At 46.4% G+C, this 18,781-nt stretch overlaps 1 protein-coding gene and 1 long non-coding RNA gene across 7 annotated transcripts in view; one reads left to right on the forward strand and one right to left on the reverse strand.

Moving 5' to 3' along the window:
- The window catches only part of LOC144770238 (uncharacterized), a 1,037,372-nt gene that overhangs the window by 574,806 nt on the left and 443,785 nt on the right, over positions 1 to 18,781 (forward strand). The window lies entirely within an intron of this gene.
- Positions 1 to 18,781, reverse strand: part of RNF157 (ring finger protein 157) — a 626,725-nt gene that overhangs the window by 127,689 nt on the left and 480,255 nt on the right. For all 5 annotated transcript variants that reach the window (XM_078654581.1, XM_078654580.1, XM_078654577.1 and 2 more), the window contains 2 exons: positions 15,728 to 15,918; positions 12,237 to 12,296 (listed from right to left, as the gene is read on the reverse strand). In XM_078654581.1, the coding sequence (XP_078510707.1) occupies positions 12,237 to 12,296; positions 15,728 to 15,918 (251 nt within the window). The remainder of the gene's footprint in view (positions 1 to 12,236; positions 12,297 to 15,727; positions 15,919 to 18,781) is intronic.

The raw sequence follows: 18,781 nt of genomic DNA on the forward strand, positions 1-18,781 counted from the left end.
AGCACCCCTCTCTGCTCACGATGAGCAACAACCAGATTCAACATCCGGATCTGAAATCTCTCAGGTTATCGCCTTGACTCCTGAGTACCGAGAATTCAGCACTCTGAACATCCCTCAGGATTGTAAAGACATCCTAGCCAGGGCAAGAGCGGACAGCACTAACAAGACTTATTCCTTAAAGTGGAAACGTTTCTGCATCTGGTGTGCGGACAAAGGTCTACGTCCCTTCACCACCCCTCCAGAACAAATACTACCCTACTTGCTACACTTGGCGCAGTCGGGACTTGCCCACTCCTCCATAAGGATACATTTGGCGGCGATCTCACGGTTTAAAAGAACATCTAAAGGACCATCTCTCTGGTCTAGTAGACTTATTAAACAATTCCTTAAAGGTCTCTATAGATCTTTTCCTCGACCACGGATGATACCTCCAACATGGCACCTGAATGTGGTTCTTAACCAACTGATGAAACACCCTTTTGAACCCATTCACAGGGCAGACGTGAAATACATCTCGTGGAAGACGGCTCTCCTCCTGGCAATTACATCAGCAAGGAGGGTCAGTGAACTGCAGGCTCTTTCCATTCAAGACCCTTTCCTGCAGTTTAGAGATGACAGAGTGATTTTAAGGACCAACCCTAGGTTTATTCCTAAAGTCCCGTCGGACTTCCACTTAAATGAACCTGTGATTCTCAGATCATTCTTTCCAAATCCCAGCACTGCAGCTGAGAGATCACTGCACTCATTGGACCTTAAGAGATGTATAAAATTTTATATTGATAAAACCAAACATTTCAGAAAATCTAACCAGCTCTTCATAGCCTTCAGTAGGCCTAGGAAGGGTCTACCGCTTACCAAACAAAGCATTTCCAGATGGATCTCTTCGGCGATTGCCTTTTGCCATGACAAAGCCGGACAGCCATTGCAATCTAAAATCAATGCGCACTGTACAAGGGCCATGTCGACTTCTATGGCGCTATTTGCAGGAGTGCCAGTTCTCGACATCTGCAGGGCGGCAACGTGGAAGTCGCCGCATACCTTCACCAGGCACTACTGCCTGGATACAGAGCTGATGAAGGATGCTGCGGTGGGGCAGGCAGTACTACGCCATCTTTTCCAGTAAGGCGAGCCTTCCTCCATCCCTCCATCCTTTTCTGGTATGCACATTTCTCAGTTATTATTTCTGATCGATGTATAATGATGGTTTATAGTCGCATGATATGTATTATCTAATGACTTATATAAGATGCTCCTTCAGAAATGTGCACAAGATATTGCTTGCTACTCTGATTCAGGCATGTGAATCTATGAAAGACACCCATAATACTGGATAAGAAATGCGTTACTTACCTGTAACTGCAGTTATCCAGTATTGGTGTCTTTCATAGATTCACATGCAACCCTCCCGCCTCACTGGGAAGGACTCACCTATCTATCAGTGCTACGCCTACTTAGCTTGGTGCGTACGAAAATCTGAGAGACAGACTCCTGACAGGAAGGTTCTAGAGGGAGGTGATAGCTGATTGGCTCTCTTCTAGAGTTTGGTCCTTTTTACAAAAGGACATAGATAGGCTACTAAGGGGAGGCCCTTAGGCCTACTTCTCTCTATATATGTCTATAGGACATTGCTTTTCTATATACCAGAGACTCCCGTCTCGACGACGGAGAATGATTCAGGCATGTGAATCTATGAAAGACACCAATACAGCATAACTGCAGTTACAGGTAAGTAACGCATTTCTTCGAATGTTCTGGATTTAGTGTTGAAAAACTCAGCTTGGTTTTCGCAACAGGTTCTACGGCTTATACGTCACGAGAATGACAATTCTAGTCATTTTTTTACTGTAGTTAAGAAAATTACTTTGTAAACAAAAATGTCAAGCTTAAAAAGTTGCACCTCCTTGTACAAACAAAGCTTCACACTCATATTAGATGTTCCGGTTGCAAGTAGAACAACATCTTACAGAATTTATCACCAAGAGCTGTGCATAACGTTTAAATGCACACTTATAACTGACTTACAAAGTGGTAAAGCTGTTACCCAAAGTTTTAAAACAGCTTTAGTTGGACTTCCGCCGTCCAGGCCGAACATGCAGAATGATGTGACTGATTTTAAGTGCAGTCAAAGGGTTTGCCACATGTCAGTTACAAAAGCTTTTGTCACTGTCTCACATTTTGAAAGTTTACATTCAATTACAGCGGACTTACAAAAATGTCAGGCATTCCAATTAAATATCAAAAACAGTTTGATGTTTAAGAGACCAGCACATGCAGTTATGGCCTGTTTGTAGACCCAAACTGTGCAGAAGTAACAAATAACAGCTATCAAAGTCCAAATCCATGCAAATCCTAATGGAAACATTGAAAAAGATGGATTTCCTAAAGACACAATTGTTCATAAAATACTACATACCAACCTGTAGTACATCACTACTGTATTAAAAAGCAGACTAATCTAAGTAGATACAATAGGCAACGAGCAAGCATACACCCACCAAAAACATGACGCCAAATAGTCATGCCCCCTGTCACTCAGACACTAACGCACAGTTACTACTTGTGTAACGATATATCTGTAAGAGACATTAGTTAGTGATAGATTCCTTACCTTAGAATATCCCCAGGCGTCAGACTGGATCCGGAAAATTTTGCGTAGCAATACCCCTGCGCGCAGGCAGGCGTCGTCTGCGGCTCCGCGTCCGTCGTCGGCGTCGTTAGCGCCGGAATGACGTCGGAGTACTTAGACGCCACCCATGCGCGCTGACGTCAGTTCTGATACACAGCTTTTCCGCACCAGATACGCAGAGCCATGATAGAACCACCACTGGTGCCATGAAACTAGAGCCCTGAAAGGGGATGACCTTAACCCTAGATATCGGTTCGCAGAACGGGGAGGATGGGTGGGTCGGTAAGGAATCTATCACTAACTAATGTCTCTTACAGATATATCGTTACACAAGTAGTAACTTGTGCATCTGAAAGAGACACATTAGTGATAGATTCCTTACCTTAGAAAAGATACCCCAGCAATACCAACCCCGGTGGTGGGTCTGCGAACCAATAATCACACCAGAAAGTCCTGGAGGACGGAACGGCCAAAGAAGCCATCCCTCCGGACTTGGCTGTCCAGGCAATAGTGTCTTGCAAACGTGTGCAGCGAGGCCCACGTAGCTGCCTGGCAAATGTCCTGCAAGGGCACTCCTCGGCCCAGGGCAGTGGTAGTCGCCGTGGCCCGTGTGGAGTGAGCCCTTAGTCCAACAGGGGGCTCCTTCTTAGCCAAGGAGTAACACGCCTGGATACACAAGATGATCCACCACGAGATGGTCCGCTTGTGCACCGCCTTTCTCTTCTTCGCGCCCACGTAACCAATAAAGAGTTGGTCATCCATCCGGAACTGGCGTGTGTGATCCATATAGTAAGAGAGCGCACGTTTTGGGTCCAGACGGTGGAGCCGCTCTTCCTCTTTCAAGGGATGCGGAGGCGGAGAGAAGGTGGGCAAGGTAATGGACTGCCCGATGTGGAAGGCCGCGACAACCTTGGGCATGAAAGAGGGTCTCGTCCGCAACACAACCTTGTCCGGAATGACAGAGAGAAAAGGAGGTGTAGAAGAAAGAGCCTGGAGCTCACTCACTCTACTGGCAGAGGTGATGGCAACCAGGAAAGCAGTCTTCAAAGTAAGAAGACTGAGAGGACAGTTATGGAGCGGCTCAAAGGGAGCACACATCAGGTAAGTAAGTACAAGATTCAAGTCCCACTGGGGCATCACGAAAGGAACAGGAGGAAACATGTGTGTGATGCCCTTCAAAAACCTATTTACAATTGGGGACTTGAACAGGTAGCCCTAAGAAGGCGGAAAGGTGAGAAAGGTACCCCTGGATAGTGCCCAGAGCAGAGCCCTGCTGGGCAAGAGAAAGAAGGAAGAGGAGAACATCAGAAAGGGGTGCAGAGAGTGGATCCACAGCCTTTTCTGTGCACCATGCCACAAATCTGTTCCACCTGCTGGCGTATACCGACTTTGTGGAGGGACGTCTGGCTGCCAGAATGACATTACAGACTTCGGGAGGCAAGTCAAATGGCCTCAACTGTCGCCGCTCAATCTCCAAGCTTGTAGGTGGAGACTGGACAGGTTCGGGTGGAGGACCATCCCCTGCTGCTTCGACAGAAGGTCCTCCCGAAGAGGCAGACGAATCGGGGGATCGACTGACATGCTGAGTAGCTCGGGATACCAGTAACTTCGTGCCCAGTCCGGAGCCACAAGGATAACCTGGGCCCGGTTGCACCTGATCTTCTTCAGCACTCTGGGCAGAAGTGGTATAGGCAGAAAGGCGTACAATAGACCGCAACTCCACTCGCGACGAAAAGCGTCTCCGAGCGAGTGCCGCCTTGGAATCTCCAACGCGCAGAACTGATGACATTGCGCGTTCTCTTCTGTGGCGAATAGATCTAACCAAGGCTCTCCCCACTGCTGAAAGAGACCTTGCGCCACGTCCGAGTTCAGACGCCATTCGTGATCCATCATGCACCGACGGCTGAGTTCGTCCGCCCTGGCATTCAGAGAACCTGCCAGGTGTTGAACCACCAGGGTCACACCCTGATGTTCCAGCCACTGCAAGAGGCGCAGAGCCTCCTGGCATAGGGTCCACGACCCCACCCCGCCCTGTTTGTTGCAGTACCACATGGCGGTGGTGTTGTCTGTGAACACCTGCACTACACTCCCCCGGACAGAGGGGAGGAATGCATTCAGTGCAAGTCGGATCGCCCGCAGCTCCAGAAGGTTGATGTGGAGCCGGGACTCCGCCGGAGACCAGAGGCCTCTGATCTCTGCCTCTCCCATGCGGCCCCCCCAGCCCAGGAGGGACGCGTCCGTCACAACCACGTCCTCCGGGTGGGGTAGGGAGAGGGATCTGCCACTGACCCAATCGCGGTCCGTGAGCCACCACTGCAACTGTCTTGCAGTGCCCTCCGAGATCAAGACCTGATCGGACAAGTTGCCCTGATGCTGGGCCCACTGAAACTTCAGGTCCCACTGCAGAGCCCGCATCCGCCACCGGGCGTGATGCACCAGAAGGATGCAGGAGGCAATCAGCCCCAGAAGCCGCAGCGTCAACCTGACCGAGACTCGGGATAAAGGCTGAAAGATCGGAATCAGATCCTGAATATCCCGAACCCACTGTTCGGGAGGATAAACCCGAAACTGCCCGAGTCTAGAACCGCTCCGATGAAGAGGAGCTTCTGAGAGGGACACAGGTGCGACTTCGGTACGTTGATGGAGAACCCCAGCAAGTGCAGGAGGTCGGCCGTAGTCTGGAGGTGGCTGACGACTGTCTGGGGTGAGCCCGCCTTCAACAACCAGTTGTCGAGGTAGGGGAAGACTGACACCCCTAACCTGCGCAGATGAGCTGCGACCACCGCTATCACTTTCGTGAACACCCGTGGGGGGCTGGTAAGGCCGAAGGGGAGCATGGTAAACTGAAAGTGCTCGTGGCCTACCGTGAACCGAAGGTAATGCCGGTGGGCCGGCAGGACGCGGATGTGAAAATAAGCGACCTGCAAGTCCAACGCTACCATCCAGTCTCCAGGGTCCAGGGCAGCTAAGACCTGAGCCAAAGTCAGCATCTTGAACTTCTCCTTCCAGAGGAAGCCGTTGACGTTCCGTAGGTCCAAGATAGGGTGTAGGCCCCCTTTGCCCTTCTTGGGTACCAGAAAGTAGTGGGAGTAACAACCACACCCTACTTCTGACCCAGGAACGCGCTCAATGGCCCCCTTGGCCAAGAGGGCCGTGACTTCCTCTTGCAGAAGTTGCAAGTGATCCCCCGACACGCGGTGCAATTGCGATGGCATGGCTGGAGGGGTGGCCTCGAAGGGGAGGGAGTAGCCCCTTTGGACGATTTGCAGCACCCACCTGTCCGACGTGACAGTGCGCCAGTGGAAGAGGTGATGGCGAACCCTGCCCCGCACTGGCGTCACATGGGCCTGAAAACACGGACTAGGAAGGTTTTGAGGCAGGAGCTGCAGGGGGAGGTGTGGACTGGCCTCGCCGTTGTCCCCGACCGCCGCTACGGCGGTTTCCATGGCCGCCACCACGCTGTTGAACATTCTGCGGTGCGAGGCTGGCAGCACGTGTGGGGGCGCCCCTTCCGTGGCCACGAAAGGAGCGAAAGGCACCCGATTGCTGGAGTGTGGCCGTGAGGCCCAAGGACTTGGCCGTAGCCCTTGAGTCCTTAAAACGCTCAAGCGCATGGTCTGCCTTGTCGCCAAAGAGGCGACGGCCATCGAACGGCATGTCCAGAAGAGTGGCCTGGACATCGGCCGAAAAGTTGGCAGACCTCAACCAGGCGTGGCGTCGAACCGCCACCGTCATTGCCATAGCCCTGCCCAGTGAGTCCGTGGTATCCAGCCCACACCGGATGGAATATCGCGCTGCATCTCGGCCCTCCACAAGGGCTTGGGCGAGTTTAGCCCGGACCTCCTCCGGACATTGTGGCAGCACGTCCGCGACCGTGTCCCACAGGGTGTGGGTGTAGCGGCCCAAGAGGCATGCAGTATTGACAGACCGCAGTCCCAAACTCAGGGACGAGAACACTTTCTTCCTGAATTGTTCATACCTCTTGGATTCCCGATTGGGCGGGGACATCGGGAATGCGGTCTGGGAAGTGGAGGCCTGGAAGACCAGGCTCTCGGGGGTGGAATGGATGGACAAAAAGCAAGGGTCGCCCGGGGCCGGGCGGTAGCGTCTGACTACGTTCCTACCACAGGCAGACCTGTGGCGGGCTTGGACCAAGTGCCCACAAGAACGTCACACAAGGCCTCATTAAACGGCAGCAGAGGCTCAGTGGAGCTTGCCTGCTGTTTAAGGACCTCAGTAAGGAGGTTAGTCCTCACGGCCGCGACGGGGAGCTCAAGGTATAAGGCCTTGGCCGCCCGCGTCAACACTACACTGTAAGTAGCACCCTCCTCCGTAGCCACGGTGGGAGGGGAGACAAATCCAGTGTCTGGCGAGGTGTCAATTCCACTGGCCTCCCCAAGCTCATATGTCTAGGCCTGTTGAGACTGGCACTCTTGTGCCAGAGGGTCCACAGACCCCTCCCAATCACCCTCGTCACCCATCTCCTGCAGATCAGGGTCAACAGACGGGGCCGGTTCGTGGAAATAGAAATCTCCAAAGGCCGTCGGGAGCGGCGCCCAGCGGCGCCGCTCCGGCGCCAGAGTCGGACCGTAAGTAGGATTGGGACGGCGACAGCCGCAGGGCCGGCGCCAGTGAGGTTGGGAGGTCGACTGGCGACGACCCGGATCCGGAAGCGGATACAGTGAGGTCCTGCGGCGCCGGGACCGAAGTCGCCGGAGCCGAAGCACCCGACCCGCTAGGCCCTCCAGCCGGGGCCTTTGGGCCCGGTGGCGCCACGGGACCCGGCTGAGGGAGGGACCTCATGGCCATGAGGTACCGCTCGACCTCCTCTAGCGTCGCATCATGCCCAGGGACCCGAAGGTGTGGGGCAGGCGGCGACGCCTGCGACTCCGTTGGAGCCGTGTGGGTGGTGTCACCCGAACCCCCGGCCACATCGTGCGAGCGTCGGGGTGGGTCAGAGGAACGATGACGTCTCTCCGACCTCTCATGCCTCTTACCTGAGGACTTGGATCTTGACGACCGATGTCCACTCCCGGAGCTGCGAGGACTCCGACCCCGCGACTGGTCCCTCGACCTCCTGTGGGACCGGGACCTGGAGCGGCACGGGGCCGACTGCCGGAGCTCGAGTCGCTTGCGGGACCGCTCCCGTCTAGCTTTAGACGTCGGGGCCCGGCAGTCGGAGCAGGTGTGGTCGTGGTGGTCGAGGCCTAAACACTTGAGGCACCGGCGATGGGGGTCGGTAACCGACATCAGTCGGTCGCACTTGAAGCAGGGTTTAAACCCGGGCATCCCTACCGGCACCGTCAGAGTCGAAGACTCGAGTAGAGAAATGATCAAAAGATCAAAAAAGTTTAGTAAAAAAATGACTAAGGGGTAGAGCTTCTCCGGATCTGCGCTAGCTAGCGCGAAAAAAATAAGAACTGACGTCAGCGCGCATGGGCGGCGTCTAAGTACTCCGACGACGTCATTCCGGCCCTAACGACGACGGACGCGAAGCCGCGGACGACGCCTGCCGGCGCGCAGGGGTATTGCTACGCAAAATTTTCCGGATCCAGTCTGACGCCTGGGGATATTCTAACGTGTGTCTTTCAGATACACAAGACAACTCAAGCAGGTAAGAATGAGACCCGACCAGCAAACTTCTAGCATACCAAAGCAGTTCCTGACAACCACTATACTCAATTAACCACTCTTTCGTATACTTCCCAGTACACCGATGACTAATGACTACTCAAAACACAAGCTAGGCCAGTGCTTCCCTAACTTTTTGAACCTGTTATTGTTATTGTTATCTTTGATTTGTAGCGCGCTCAATCACCTGCAGGCCTCTAAGCGCTCGGGAATCGATGTTAAACAACAACTTTTGACAATACAGAAGGCATCCACTAGCCTAAATGGCTCATAGGGCTCTCCTAAATAGCAGCGTTTTCAACCCCTTTCTGAAACGTAGGAGGTTTCCTTCCTTACGTAATGACTCAGGTAATGTGTTCCATAGTTGAGGAACCAGCACTGAAAAGGCTCTTCCGCCCTTGGTCGCAAGTTTGTACCGAGGGCAGACCAGTAGCTGAGAGTCTGAGGATCTAAGAACTCTCTTTGGGCTATATATTGCCAGACGATCTTTAATGTATGTGGGCGCCATACCATAGATGGCTTTATGGGCTATGCACAAGTTTTTAAATTCCACTCGCTCCTTGATAGGGAGCCAATGGAGACTTTCTAACAGGGGGGATGCTTTGGTACGTCTTGGCAGTCTGAAGATAAGACGAGCAGCGTCATTCATCACCACCTGTAGCCTATTTGTCAAGGTTTTTGGTAGGCCAAGGTAGAGGGCATTTCCATAATCTATTCGTGAGATCACAGTGGCTGCGACGATGGAACGTAGCATAGTTTGGGAAATGATAGGTACTAATTTCCGTAGCTGTCGGATAATATTAGTACAACTGCCCACTACTGAGGAGATTTGGTTGGCCATAGAGAGGTCACAGTCCAATTTGATCCCCAGGCTTTTCACGTTCAGGCTGGGTTTTGGGGCTGGACCTAACTCTGCGGGCCAGTAGAGGTCACCCCATGGTGAGGTGGCAGATGAAATCACCAAGACCTCAGTCTTATCTGGGTTAATTTTTAGGAGGTTTCCTGTCATCCACTGGACCGTATATCTCAAGATATTCTGAGTGTGGAGTTGGGCGGCATTTGTATTGTCAACACTCAGCAACAACTGCGTGTCATCTGCATAGTTGTATACTGTGCAGCCCATGCTCGCCAGGGAGGCAATCAGAGGCTGTAAATATAAGTTAAACAACAGTGGGGATAGGGCCGAGCCCTGAGGCACCCCGCATTCTAACTCTCCCACTGCGGAAACTTCTTCTCCAAGTTGTATTCTTTGTGTCCTTCCTGACAGAAAAGACTGCAGCCAACTATAGGCCAGGCCTTTGATGCCAAAGTCACTCAGTCTTTCCAGCAACAACGCATGGCTGACGGTGTCGAACGCCGCTGAAAGATCTAATAAAATCAGGGCGCTCTGTTTTTTACCGTCAGCCAGGCCTCTCAGTTCATCCAGCACCGAGAGCATCACCAACTCGGTGCTGTGGTGTGCTCGAAACCCTGCTTGTCGTTCGTGAAGCAGTGAATGAGACTCCAAGTACATGGACAAAGATTTTAGTACATGTTGTTCCAGTACTTTAGAGAGGAATGGTAACTGAGAGATCGGCCTGTAATTTTTTTGTATTGCGGGGTCTGCACCTGGTTTTTTCAACAGCGGTCTTACACGCGCTTCCTTGAGTTCTGCCGGTAGTTGTCCTGTTTCCAAAGATCTATTTAGGAGAGGGATGACATACTCCTCCAATAGAGGACGGGCTGCCTGAAAGACTTTAGGTGGACAAGGGTCCCTGTGGCTCCCTTGACTCATTGGCCATTGCCCGTGGCTCCCCACTGTTACTTTTTTTGGGAGGGTGGGAGGTATGTAAGCCCAGCCTCAGGAGTACTTGCATTTTTCTCCCTGAAAATAATTGGGATGAAGCTCATGAAGGTTTTATAATCATATACGCAGGGTGTTTCGTATTACTAAGTCGGCGCCTCTAATAAAATATTCGTAGTTACACTACTTTGCCCATGCCTTTTTTAGAGTACCCTCTCAAACGTTTTTATCCCACTTACAGTGCTAGATAGCACTTCTATGCATGTAGGCTCCATTGGCAAAGTGTTTCTGCGCTTGAAGAATATTTTCATGCACTTCCATTTCTACACGTCTTAAGTGCCAACACAACTGTCGCAGCAGGGTGACTCCCGACTTTTTAAACCACATACAGCTTTATTTTTGCTGTCTCCTCCCTAAAAGTGCCTCCAAATCAATGCAAGTAAAATAAATTCCTCTGATATATTTTTTTAAATGCCCCTCTTTCTTGCTTCCAAATATTGCCATTATGTCGTGTATATGGTGTTTTACTTCCCAGTGCTCAAGGAGAGAGCAGGCCTGTCTGGAAATGTGTGTGTACTGAAAGAAATGTGTACTGGAAGTACCTATGGTTCAAGTACAAATGTCAACACTTAATAATGCTTAGTGTGTTTAATAAACACGACAACTGTACTTTCCCGATAACTTGCATTGGTGTAAAATGCATTTGATAAAAAACGAAACTATTAACGAGTCTAACAAAAGAAATCAGGCATCTTCTGCTTACTTTGGGAGTATTGGAACGTGGGGAGCCAGTGAAATAAGGAAGTCATCTCCCTCAACATGCCATCAATTAAGCACTAAGTTTACAGCTTTAGTCACTTACAAATCATCGACATCATGTATTTAAGTCTAATTAGTTTAACTGAAGCCAACAGACACTGCAACATTAAATGCATTAAAATCCTTGGTGCCCGACTCCCCTGGCTAGGTTTGATGGCTCCCCAGGGAGCTACGGTGCACAGTTTGGGAACCACTGCGCTAGGCTTCGGCCACAAGGAGCAGAGCAGAACGCCCAACAGTGCCTTAAGGCCATACCAATAATAGATGGGTGCTATACAAGTAACAGAAGATAATTCATCATTTTTAATATTTCTTTCTTAATGATATAGCGAGGATATCTAGCCTCATGATGGTGATATGTAAAGATCTCTGATACCTCCTATACTGAAAGACACTAATACAATGGAAGCATTAATACAATATTCCAAAATCAAAACAGAACATAATAACTGAGGTGTTGAGGTCAGGGTAAAGCTAAAGGTAGACCAAGCAGGCCACCAGAAGAGGAAGACAGACAGATGAAGGGTCTAAGTTGGACACCGTGCCAACACATGAGTTAATATGAAAACCCACTCCATTTATCTAGCAGGGTCTCATGCACATACAATACAGACAGAATTGAATGGTAAACGTAGAAGTGGATATAAAGAGGAAGGCATTTTAGCATCTAGGAATCGTGTTGGGTTAGTGCCTGAGAATAATCCAGAGAAACACAGAGATCTCTGGGCAGCAACTCTTTTTGATATCACTTAATTTACAGAGGTCTATCTTCCCTAAAGTAAGGCAAAAGTGGAAAATGTTAAAACCTGGGAGATCTTTCTGTTCCATGAGAACTGAGTCGTTCTGAGATGCTTAAAAAAAAATCGCTGTAACCTTTTCAGCAGGAAACAAAGGCAAGTCAAGTCCTTCTTGGATCCAAGCTTTTGATGTGAGGAAGGTGAGATGGAAAGAATGGGAGGTACTAACTCACTTTACACAGCCACCTGCTTGGGGCTTAACTAATGGACCCTGGGAGAACTTTCACACAAATAAAATTCTAGAACCTCACCCTAAAAGATGTAATTTACATATGTGTGTAGCTCTTTTTGAAACTGAAGACATTTTGTGGGATATGGTTTGAACAGTGATCCATGTTGCAGGAAGAACTGAGATTTGGACCATTGGTAACTGAAGCAAAGTAGATAAACAGTAAGTCACTTGTAATGAGTCAGGCCATGTGGCCAGGTGCTAGTAAAGGATGTTACGTTTTGAGGAATGTCAAGGCAATGCCCTGTTGCAGTACGTTTCCTAAAAATCTATGCTGTGCTGGCAAAAGTGCTCTGGGATCTGTATTAGTCAAAAATTTCACAAGTATGCCATTAAGAGTACAGAACATACCTCTGCGTCCAGTTCATCTGCTGAGACAAAATTTCTATCTGAGAGTTCCACTGGCGTCAACTGCAAATAAAAAAAGACAACATATCAACTATTGCAGGACCATTTCTCACCAATCCCTAGATCTATGCATGCTCAACTGTTTGAAAACGTCTAGCAAGAAACTTAGAATTGCACAAATGCTGACACTGGTGTGAGCTAAAATGCATTACAGCATTCCTCGACCATGTTCCCAACAAGAGGCCCTATTTAGCACAAATGTAACCAGCAACATCATAGATTAGAAGAAGCATGTGAAATTATTTAGTGATCTTTTTTCTTGTGAAATTCCCCATGCACTGAATCTAAATACTATACATAAAACAAATCCAGGATTCATACCTGGGATATCTTACTACAGTTTTAAAATAAAGTACTGCAAACCACTGAACATCCCAGCAGTTTCCAACATCTTGAATACATATGCCCCAAGGCCTAGAACCATTGTCCCTTTAAAATTATTAGAAAAATCCCTCAGGGAAAAAAAACATTCTAAGCATGGCAACCTACCAAATATATGGGAGACTCCCAAAGCAGAGAAGAGCCATGCAAGAAAGAGTGATCCCTCGGAAAATCAAAACAATCCTGAGACCCATGAACATGGAGTTTGAGAAAGTAGACCCTGCAGTTGAGAACACCTGTCTGCTCTTGATTGAGTGGCTAAATTCTGAAGTGTATCTGGAGTATCACACAAAAAGCTTAATAACCAGGCATTTAGACATGCAAAGCTAAATAGGGAAACCATTCTGCAAAGAATGAGATAACCATTGTAGCCACTAACTTAATCATATAACACAAAACTACTTGAAGGTTGCAAGGTATGAACTGGTATCTCACAGTCCTAACTTTCTAAATGAGGGGGTCATCAAAAGATTTTTGAGAGGTCCTCTCACCCTCAACTTATCAAGGCATGCTTCATCATTTGACGATCTTTCACACAGGGGTAGGAAAAATGCCACTTAAGCGGACTCAACCGAGGACAGCTAATCTGAACCCTGGGAGTTCTTAGAAATCTGCTGTCAGGATAATGTCTTGCACCCAGTTATTTAGACAAGAAGGGAAAACATAGTTAAAAATAGCTAGGAGTAAACTCAATCATTAGTTTATTATAGAGTTCCACTGGTATGGTTACAATATACAAATATTGGTCACAATGTGTAATCAATGAAACATAATTACCAACATGTTTCGACCTTTTCAAGTAGCCTAAAGCTGGTCTTGGGTCTTCTTCAAGGTAAAGAAAAACTCAAGTGTGGTCTATTAACACGCCAAGTGAAAAGAAATATAATAGGGAAGGAATTAATTAGCACCTTACCAGTCCCTTGTATCCATTCTACCACCCACGTTCAGGTATACTATAGGCATCATGGCTAGATGTGGGGGGCATCACCTCCATTGTCACACATTCGTCAGAAGGATGACGCTCTAGTAGCACCTATTAGTGACCTCTCCACTGCCACATATTGAGCTACACTAACTTAATCATTAAAGGAGTATACACTCTGTACAAAACTAAAATATACAGACCTATAATACAAACTCTTTCATCCATTATTGTTTGTAAACATTGTTATTACTTCAGAAAGCCTTTATTTGGTCAACTGCTTTCAAACCCCAAAACAGAAGAGACAGAGTGCATCATGAAATGTTCTGTACATCTATTATACAAGTAAAGTGCAAGATTAAAAGATAAAGTTAAATGAATAGACAAGCTGTTATTTTGCACTTACTTTCTGTACTTATATTGCATGTACTATCCTATTGCAAGGCCATTCCTTGTTTAAGGAAATTTAAGGTTAACTCATAAAATAGAGAGCAGCTTAAGCTAGAGTAAATTCTTTCGAAAATGAAACTTATCTGGAAGAGTTTGTGATTGGTGAATTAAATTAGAACCACACATTCGTGGCAACAAGTGGATGTGTTTCCCTCATGGTGAACTGGTTTAACTCAGCAGCTGAAAGAGCTGTAATGATTTCCATACAATGGAGTACATTTTACTCAGATGGGTTACAGGGTTGAAATGCCTGTACACATTCAATTGCACTAACAAATAACCCCTTAGAATCTCAACATCTTCACTGCCAATGTAAATTATTGATGGTAATACAAGTTACGAGTATCTGGTTGTCTTCCACCATGAAACACTGTTCGGGAAGTTCTATGTAGAGCCAATTGTTGTGGAAATAGAAAGGTAAAAGGGGTGCTTTAAAAAGTGCTTCCTGTTTGAGAATTCAGGGATTTAGGTCTGCTATCCCTTGCAGGCCTTCTGCACATAGAGTGCATCGCAATTTGCACATCCACTCCCAAACCATTCGGTATGCAAATTGCACATCCTTTTTTGCAAAGGAGTGTACATCCATCAGGCCAAGAGTACAGTTTAAATGCTTCTGCTTGGTACAGAAATATTTTCATGGGGAGGAGTACCTGCTCTGAGTGTCTTTCATTTCACAGGCTTTTGAGAGCTCTTCCACCAAAATTCTCAACTTTTTCAACTCCCTCACCTTAGGCGAGAACGCTGCATGGCTGTGTAGTTAGCTTTCTTGCTTTACTTAGTCTCTCCCCCATTGAATGATACCTTTATTTTAGGAAAGCTCTAAAGACCTCTTTGTCCTGCTGGAGATCCCCGTCACCCGTTCACCTCTGGCTCAACAGGATGATCTGGTTGGTTATTTTGCCACTTTTCAGTGGAAGTTATGCTTAACAAGTGCAGAAATCAATCAATGGCAATTGGATTGTAACAGCTCATGGTTAAATGCAAACTAAATGAGAAGCATACACAATTGTCCAGATTCATTATATTTCACTAAGCTAATTACACAGATTTAGAAGGACTGGTAAACACTGCAACACCTCTCGCTGGAGCTAGAAACCCCGGAGCTTTGCTATCATCCATGCCCTGAAATGCACCACTGTATCTTTGTTAAACTGATAAACTGCATTTTTACCTGCATTCGAACCTCTGTTGTAAAACACCCTTAATCACTATAAACTGTAGGCCTAATTTAGAGTTCTGCAAACAAAGGCTTCTTCACAAACATGACGGATAGCTCCTCAGCATTATTACAAGTGCATGCGGATAAAAGAAAGTAGTGGTTAACAATGAAATGTCAAAAGGGGTATGTCGAACATAGGGCCTGATTTAGAGTTTGGCACATGGGTACTCTGTCATAAACATGACAGATATCCGGTCAGCCTTATTAAAAGTGCACCGCATCCTAATCCACTAACTTTTTGGCAAGCACTCCCTCGTTTTTGTTCGGCGGCTTGTTGGTGCAGTGCAAAAACACCATGAAATAAATGTAAATAAAATCAGATTTGAAATTTGTGAATATTACACTGTCTGGGGTCACAAAAAAATTGTACCAGGGATGAAATAAAAAAAGCCATGTAACAAATGTCCCTAAAAACATAGGAAACTCCCCCCAATGAGGGGATTCAAAAGCTCACCACCATACCTCCCCTTCTTCAGACGGGGGGCTGCTAGCTGCAGCTGAGGGGGACGGTAGGATGTCTCCATCTTCTTCGGTACCCACTGCAATGTATGATCCGGACATCGAGGACATGGTGTCTGTGCTGAGCTGGGAGTGCTGACTTTGAGAGGACGCCATTGACATGACAGACTGTGCCAGGCTACTGCTCACCGGATCTAGAGGTAGAGGTGAAGGAGGGTAAGAGAAATGGTGGAGAGGGCAGGAGAAAGAAAAACAAAGGTGAGATAACAGTGGAAAAGAGAGAAATGAAGCCAAGGAAGGGGAGGTCAGAAGAACGGGTGTTTGATATGAAGATATCAAGCAGTGAAGGAAGAAGGAAGAGAGCACAAGCAAGAGGGACATGGAAAAGGTTTTTTTTAATAGCTTATGATGCAGCCTTTAGAAATTCAAATATATCATCATAATATACAACCTTAAATTCCACCAAATCATTCAACAAATGAGTAACATTACAAGACCCCTTCTAAAGTGCAAATACATATATTAATTATGAAGACATAAAATACATTGCGGTACATTTACAAAAACCTGAAACTCATACGTGAACCGATTAAGCCTCTTGTAAAGTGTGAGTACATACTAAAGTGTCTAGTGCAAAATACCATAGTAAAAATGTTCCCCACTGAACCATACGATTCGTTTCCATGACTTAACTGCCCCCTTCTTAATGCCAGCGCTTACCAAGGTGCCTAAGTTAAAGAGCCGGGTTCATATATATGAAGCTTTTTTGCGGTCTCAAACGGCCCGGGTAGCAGAATTGGATATTTTGCAACCCCCAAAATACATATTTTTTTTAATGTACAAAAGCCAAATAGCGAATCAGTAACTTTTCACTGAATCGCAACTTGGGTTTGCGATTCGGTATTTGGAAGGGGCAGTGTAGGGCGTTCCTTTCAAATACGGATTCATATTGATATGTATTAATGATTTTCTACCGAATTCCGGTCACAAAAAATGTACATTTTACCAACCTCTCAAAGGAGGTGGTAACCCATTCGCAAATGGGGAAGGAGTCCCCTAGTGACCTCTTCACCTTGAGATAAGAGCAGGCTGTGGTCACAAAGACCACTGACTATTCTTAAAAAATGAAACTTAAAAATGTCATTCCTTAAAGGAAAAAAAAGGGATGCATTTAAATAAAAAAATTGATTGTTTTATTAAAACGCAATCACAATAGTGAATTGCTGACCCCAGCAGGCCACCATCTCTGTGATTACTGTGATTTCTAGTGTGCCACAAATTGTGACTCTACTTCATTAATATTCATGAGGTAGGTTGATTTGAGACTCCACTAGCAATCACCATTTTAAAAATAATTCTTTAATACATTAATTAGGAACTGCGATTTCCAAATCTTCTTATAGGTTAATATCCTACTTAAGCAAGCATGATAGCAAAATTCTCTTTTGCTTACTTTGTTCATCCTATTCCACCACTCTGCAATGGTAGTTTTGGCTGGAGATTATCAATGTATATTTATAATAGATCAGGCTATCACCATAGATCTAAAATAAGCTGTACAACATCTTTTTTTTTTTAAAAAAGGAATGGCATAGTAAGGCCCCAAAAAAGAAGTAAAGGCCAAAGGTTTAGCAATTTTCCCTGCTCTTGCTGTAATGGTCTCAAAGATGCCTTCCCATAATTCTGACACTGCTTTAGAAGACTAGAATACATATTATCAATAGCCAAATTTGTCACACCAGGGGCATCTCTTGTTAAATGATAATAACATTTTATTCCATCTGGAGGGAAAATACTAAAGTATCAAGCCTTTATAAAAAAAATTTAAAAAAAATAACATTCTGTGGAAATTCAAACCTCTTAAAAGGGAATATCCGAAGCTAAAATACCTCTGCCAAGCGCTGCCGTCTGCAACAATACTTATTTGACACAATTATATTTAATGGCTGAAGTGCCATGCTCATAAAATTATCTGTACCAAAAACTCAGAGAGCTATTGACATTATCTTCAGCGCATAATTTGTTAACTAATTCTGAAGATGGGTTTCTGTCAAAGGTACATTATTAAACAGAAACAATCTGGCTGTGTAAAAAACTACAAAAGGCTTTGTCTGGTGGTCGCCCAGATATATTTTCAGGAAAATGGAAAAGGTACAAAAGAGAGCAAACGGACTACCGGACTAAATTAAAATAAACATTTTGTTATGAGGTAAAAAAAATGTATTAACAGCCTTATGTAGGGCCCACCTGTGCCTTGGAAGGTGTTATTTACCAGTATGACACGAAATACAAGGTTGCAAATGCATTATTACCACAGAGGTATGCTATGTGACTGAAGGGGATTTGACTGAAGGTTAAGTGTGCTGATGGTCCACAGAATAAAGTTAGAGAGTTCAACAAAGTCAGAGAAGCAATCCCATTAAAACAGCCCCGAGCAGGAGCTTTTCCTGATTGGCTTTGCATAATTTCATCATAATTGCAAAAGTAGAAGAAAGACATTAGAGGTCCTTTGAGTCCAAGTGACATCCCTGGTACATATTACACACATTTGTTGACAATTATGAAACTATAGGAAATGAATTACAAACTCCAACATGAAGTGTTAACATCATGATGAAATAACTTTCAAATGTCCAAAGAAGAAAGTATCGAAGTTGCAAGGTGGAGTGCTGGAGTGACAGTTGCCCCTGTGACCCATGCCATATGCTACTGGAGGCCTGGCATTAGTTCCTTGTTAGTTACTTCACAAACTGTGGTTTACAAAGCTTTCTCTGTTCTATAGGTCTTAGCGGCTTACGATACAATTAATCTGATAGCTGAGAGGCTGTGCTTCAAGTAAGCTATTAAGTACCCCAGCGGTTGCTTTTCACCACAAAGGTCTAGAGATGTAGTGGCAGGACCATAAACTGCTACTCAATGCTGCTCCTCAAAGCAGTGAACAGCCAGTATCATCCATGACTCATGCAGTATTTGGCCACGCCCTCTTCCCATTATGAGTGCATCCTCTCTTCAATTGCCTCATTCCAATGGATTGAACTGAAGCAACTTTCTGATCAA

This window comes from Lissotriton helveticus, chromosome 7 (assembly GCF_964261635.1).
Source record: "Lissotriton helveticus chromosome 7, aLisHel1.1, whole genome shotgun sequence".
Classification (NCBI taxonomy): Eukaryota; Metazoa; Chordata; class Amphibia; order Caudata; family Salamandridae; genus Lissotriton; species Lissotriton helveticus.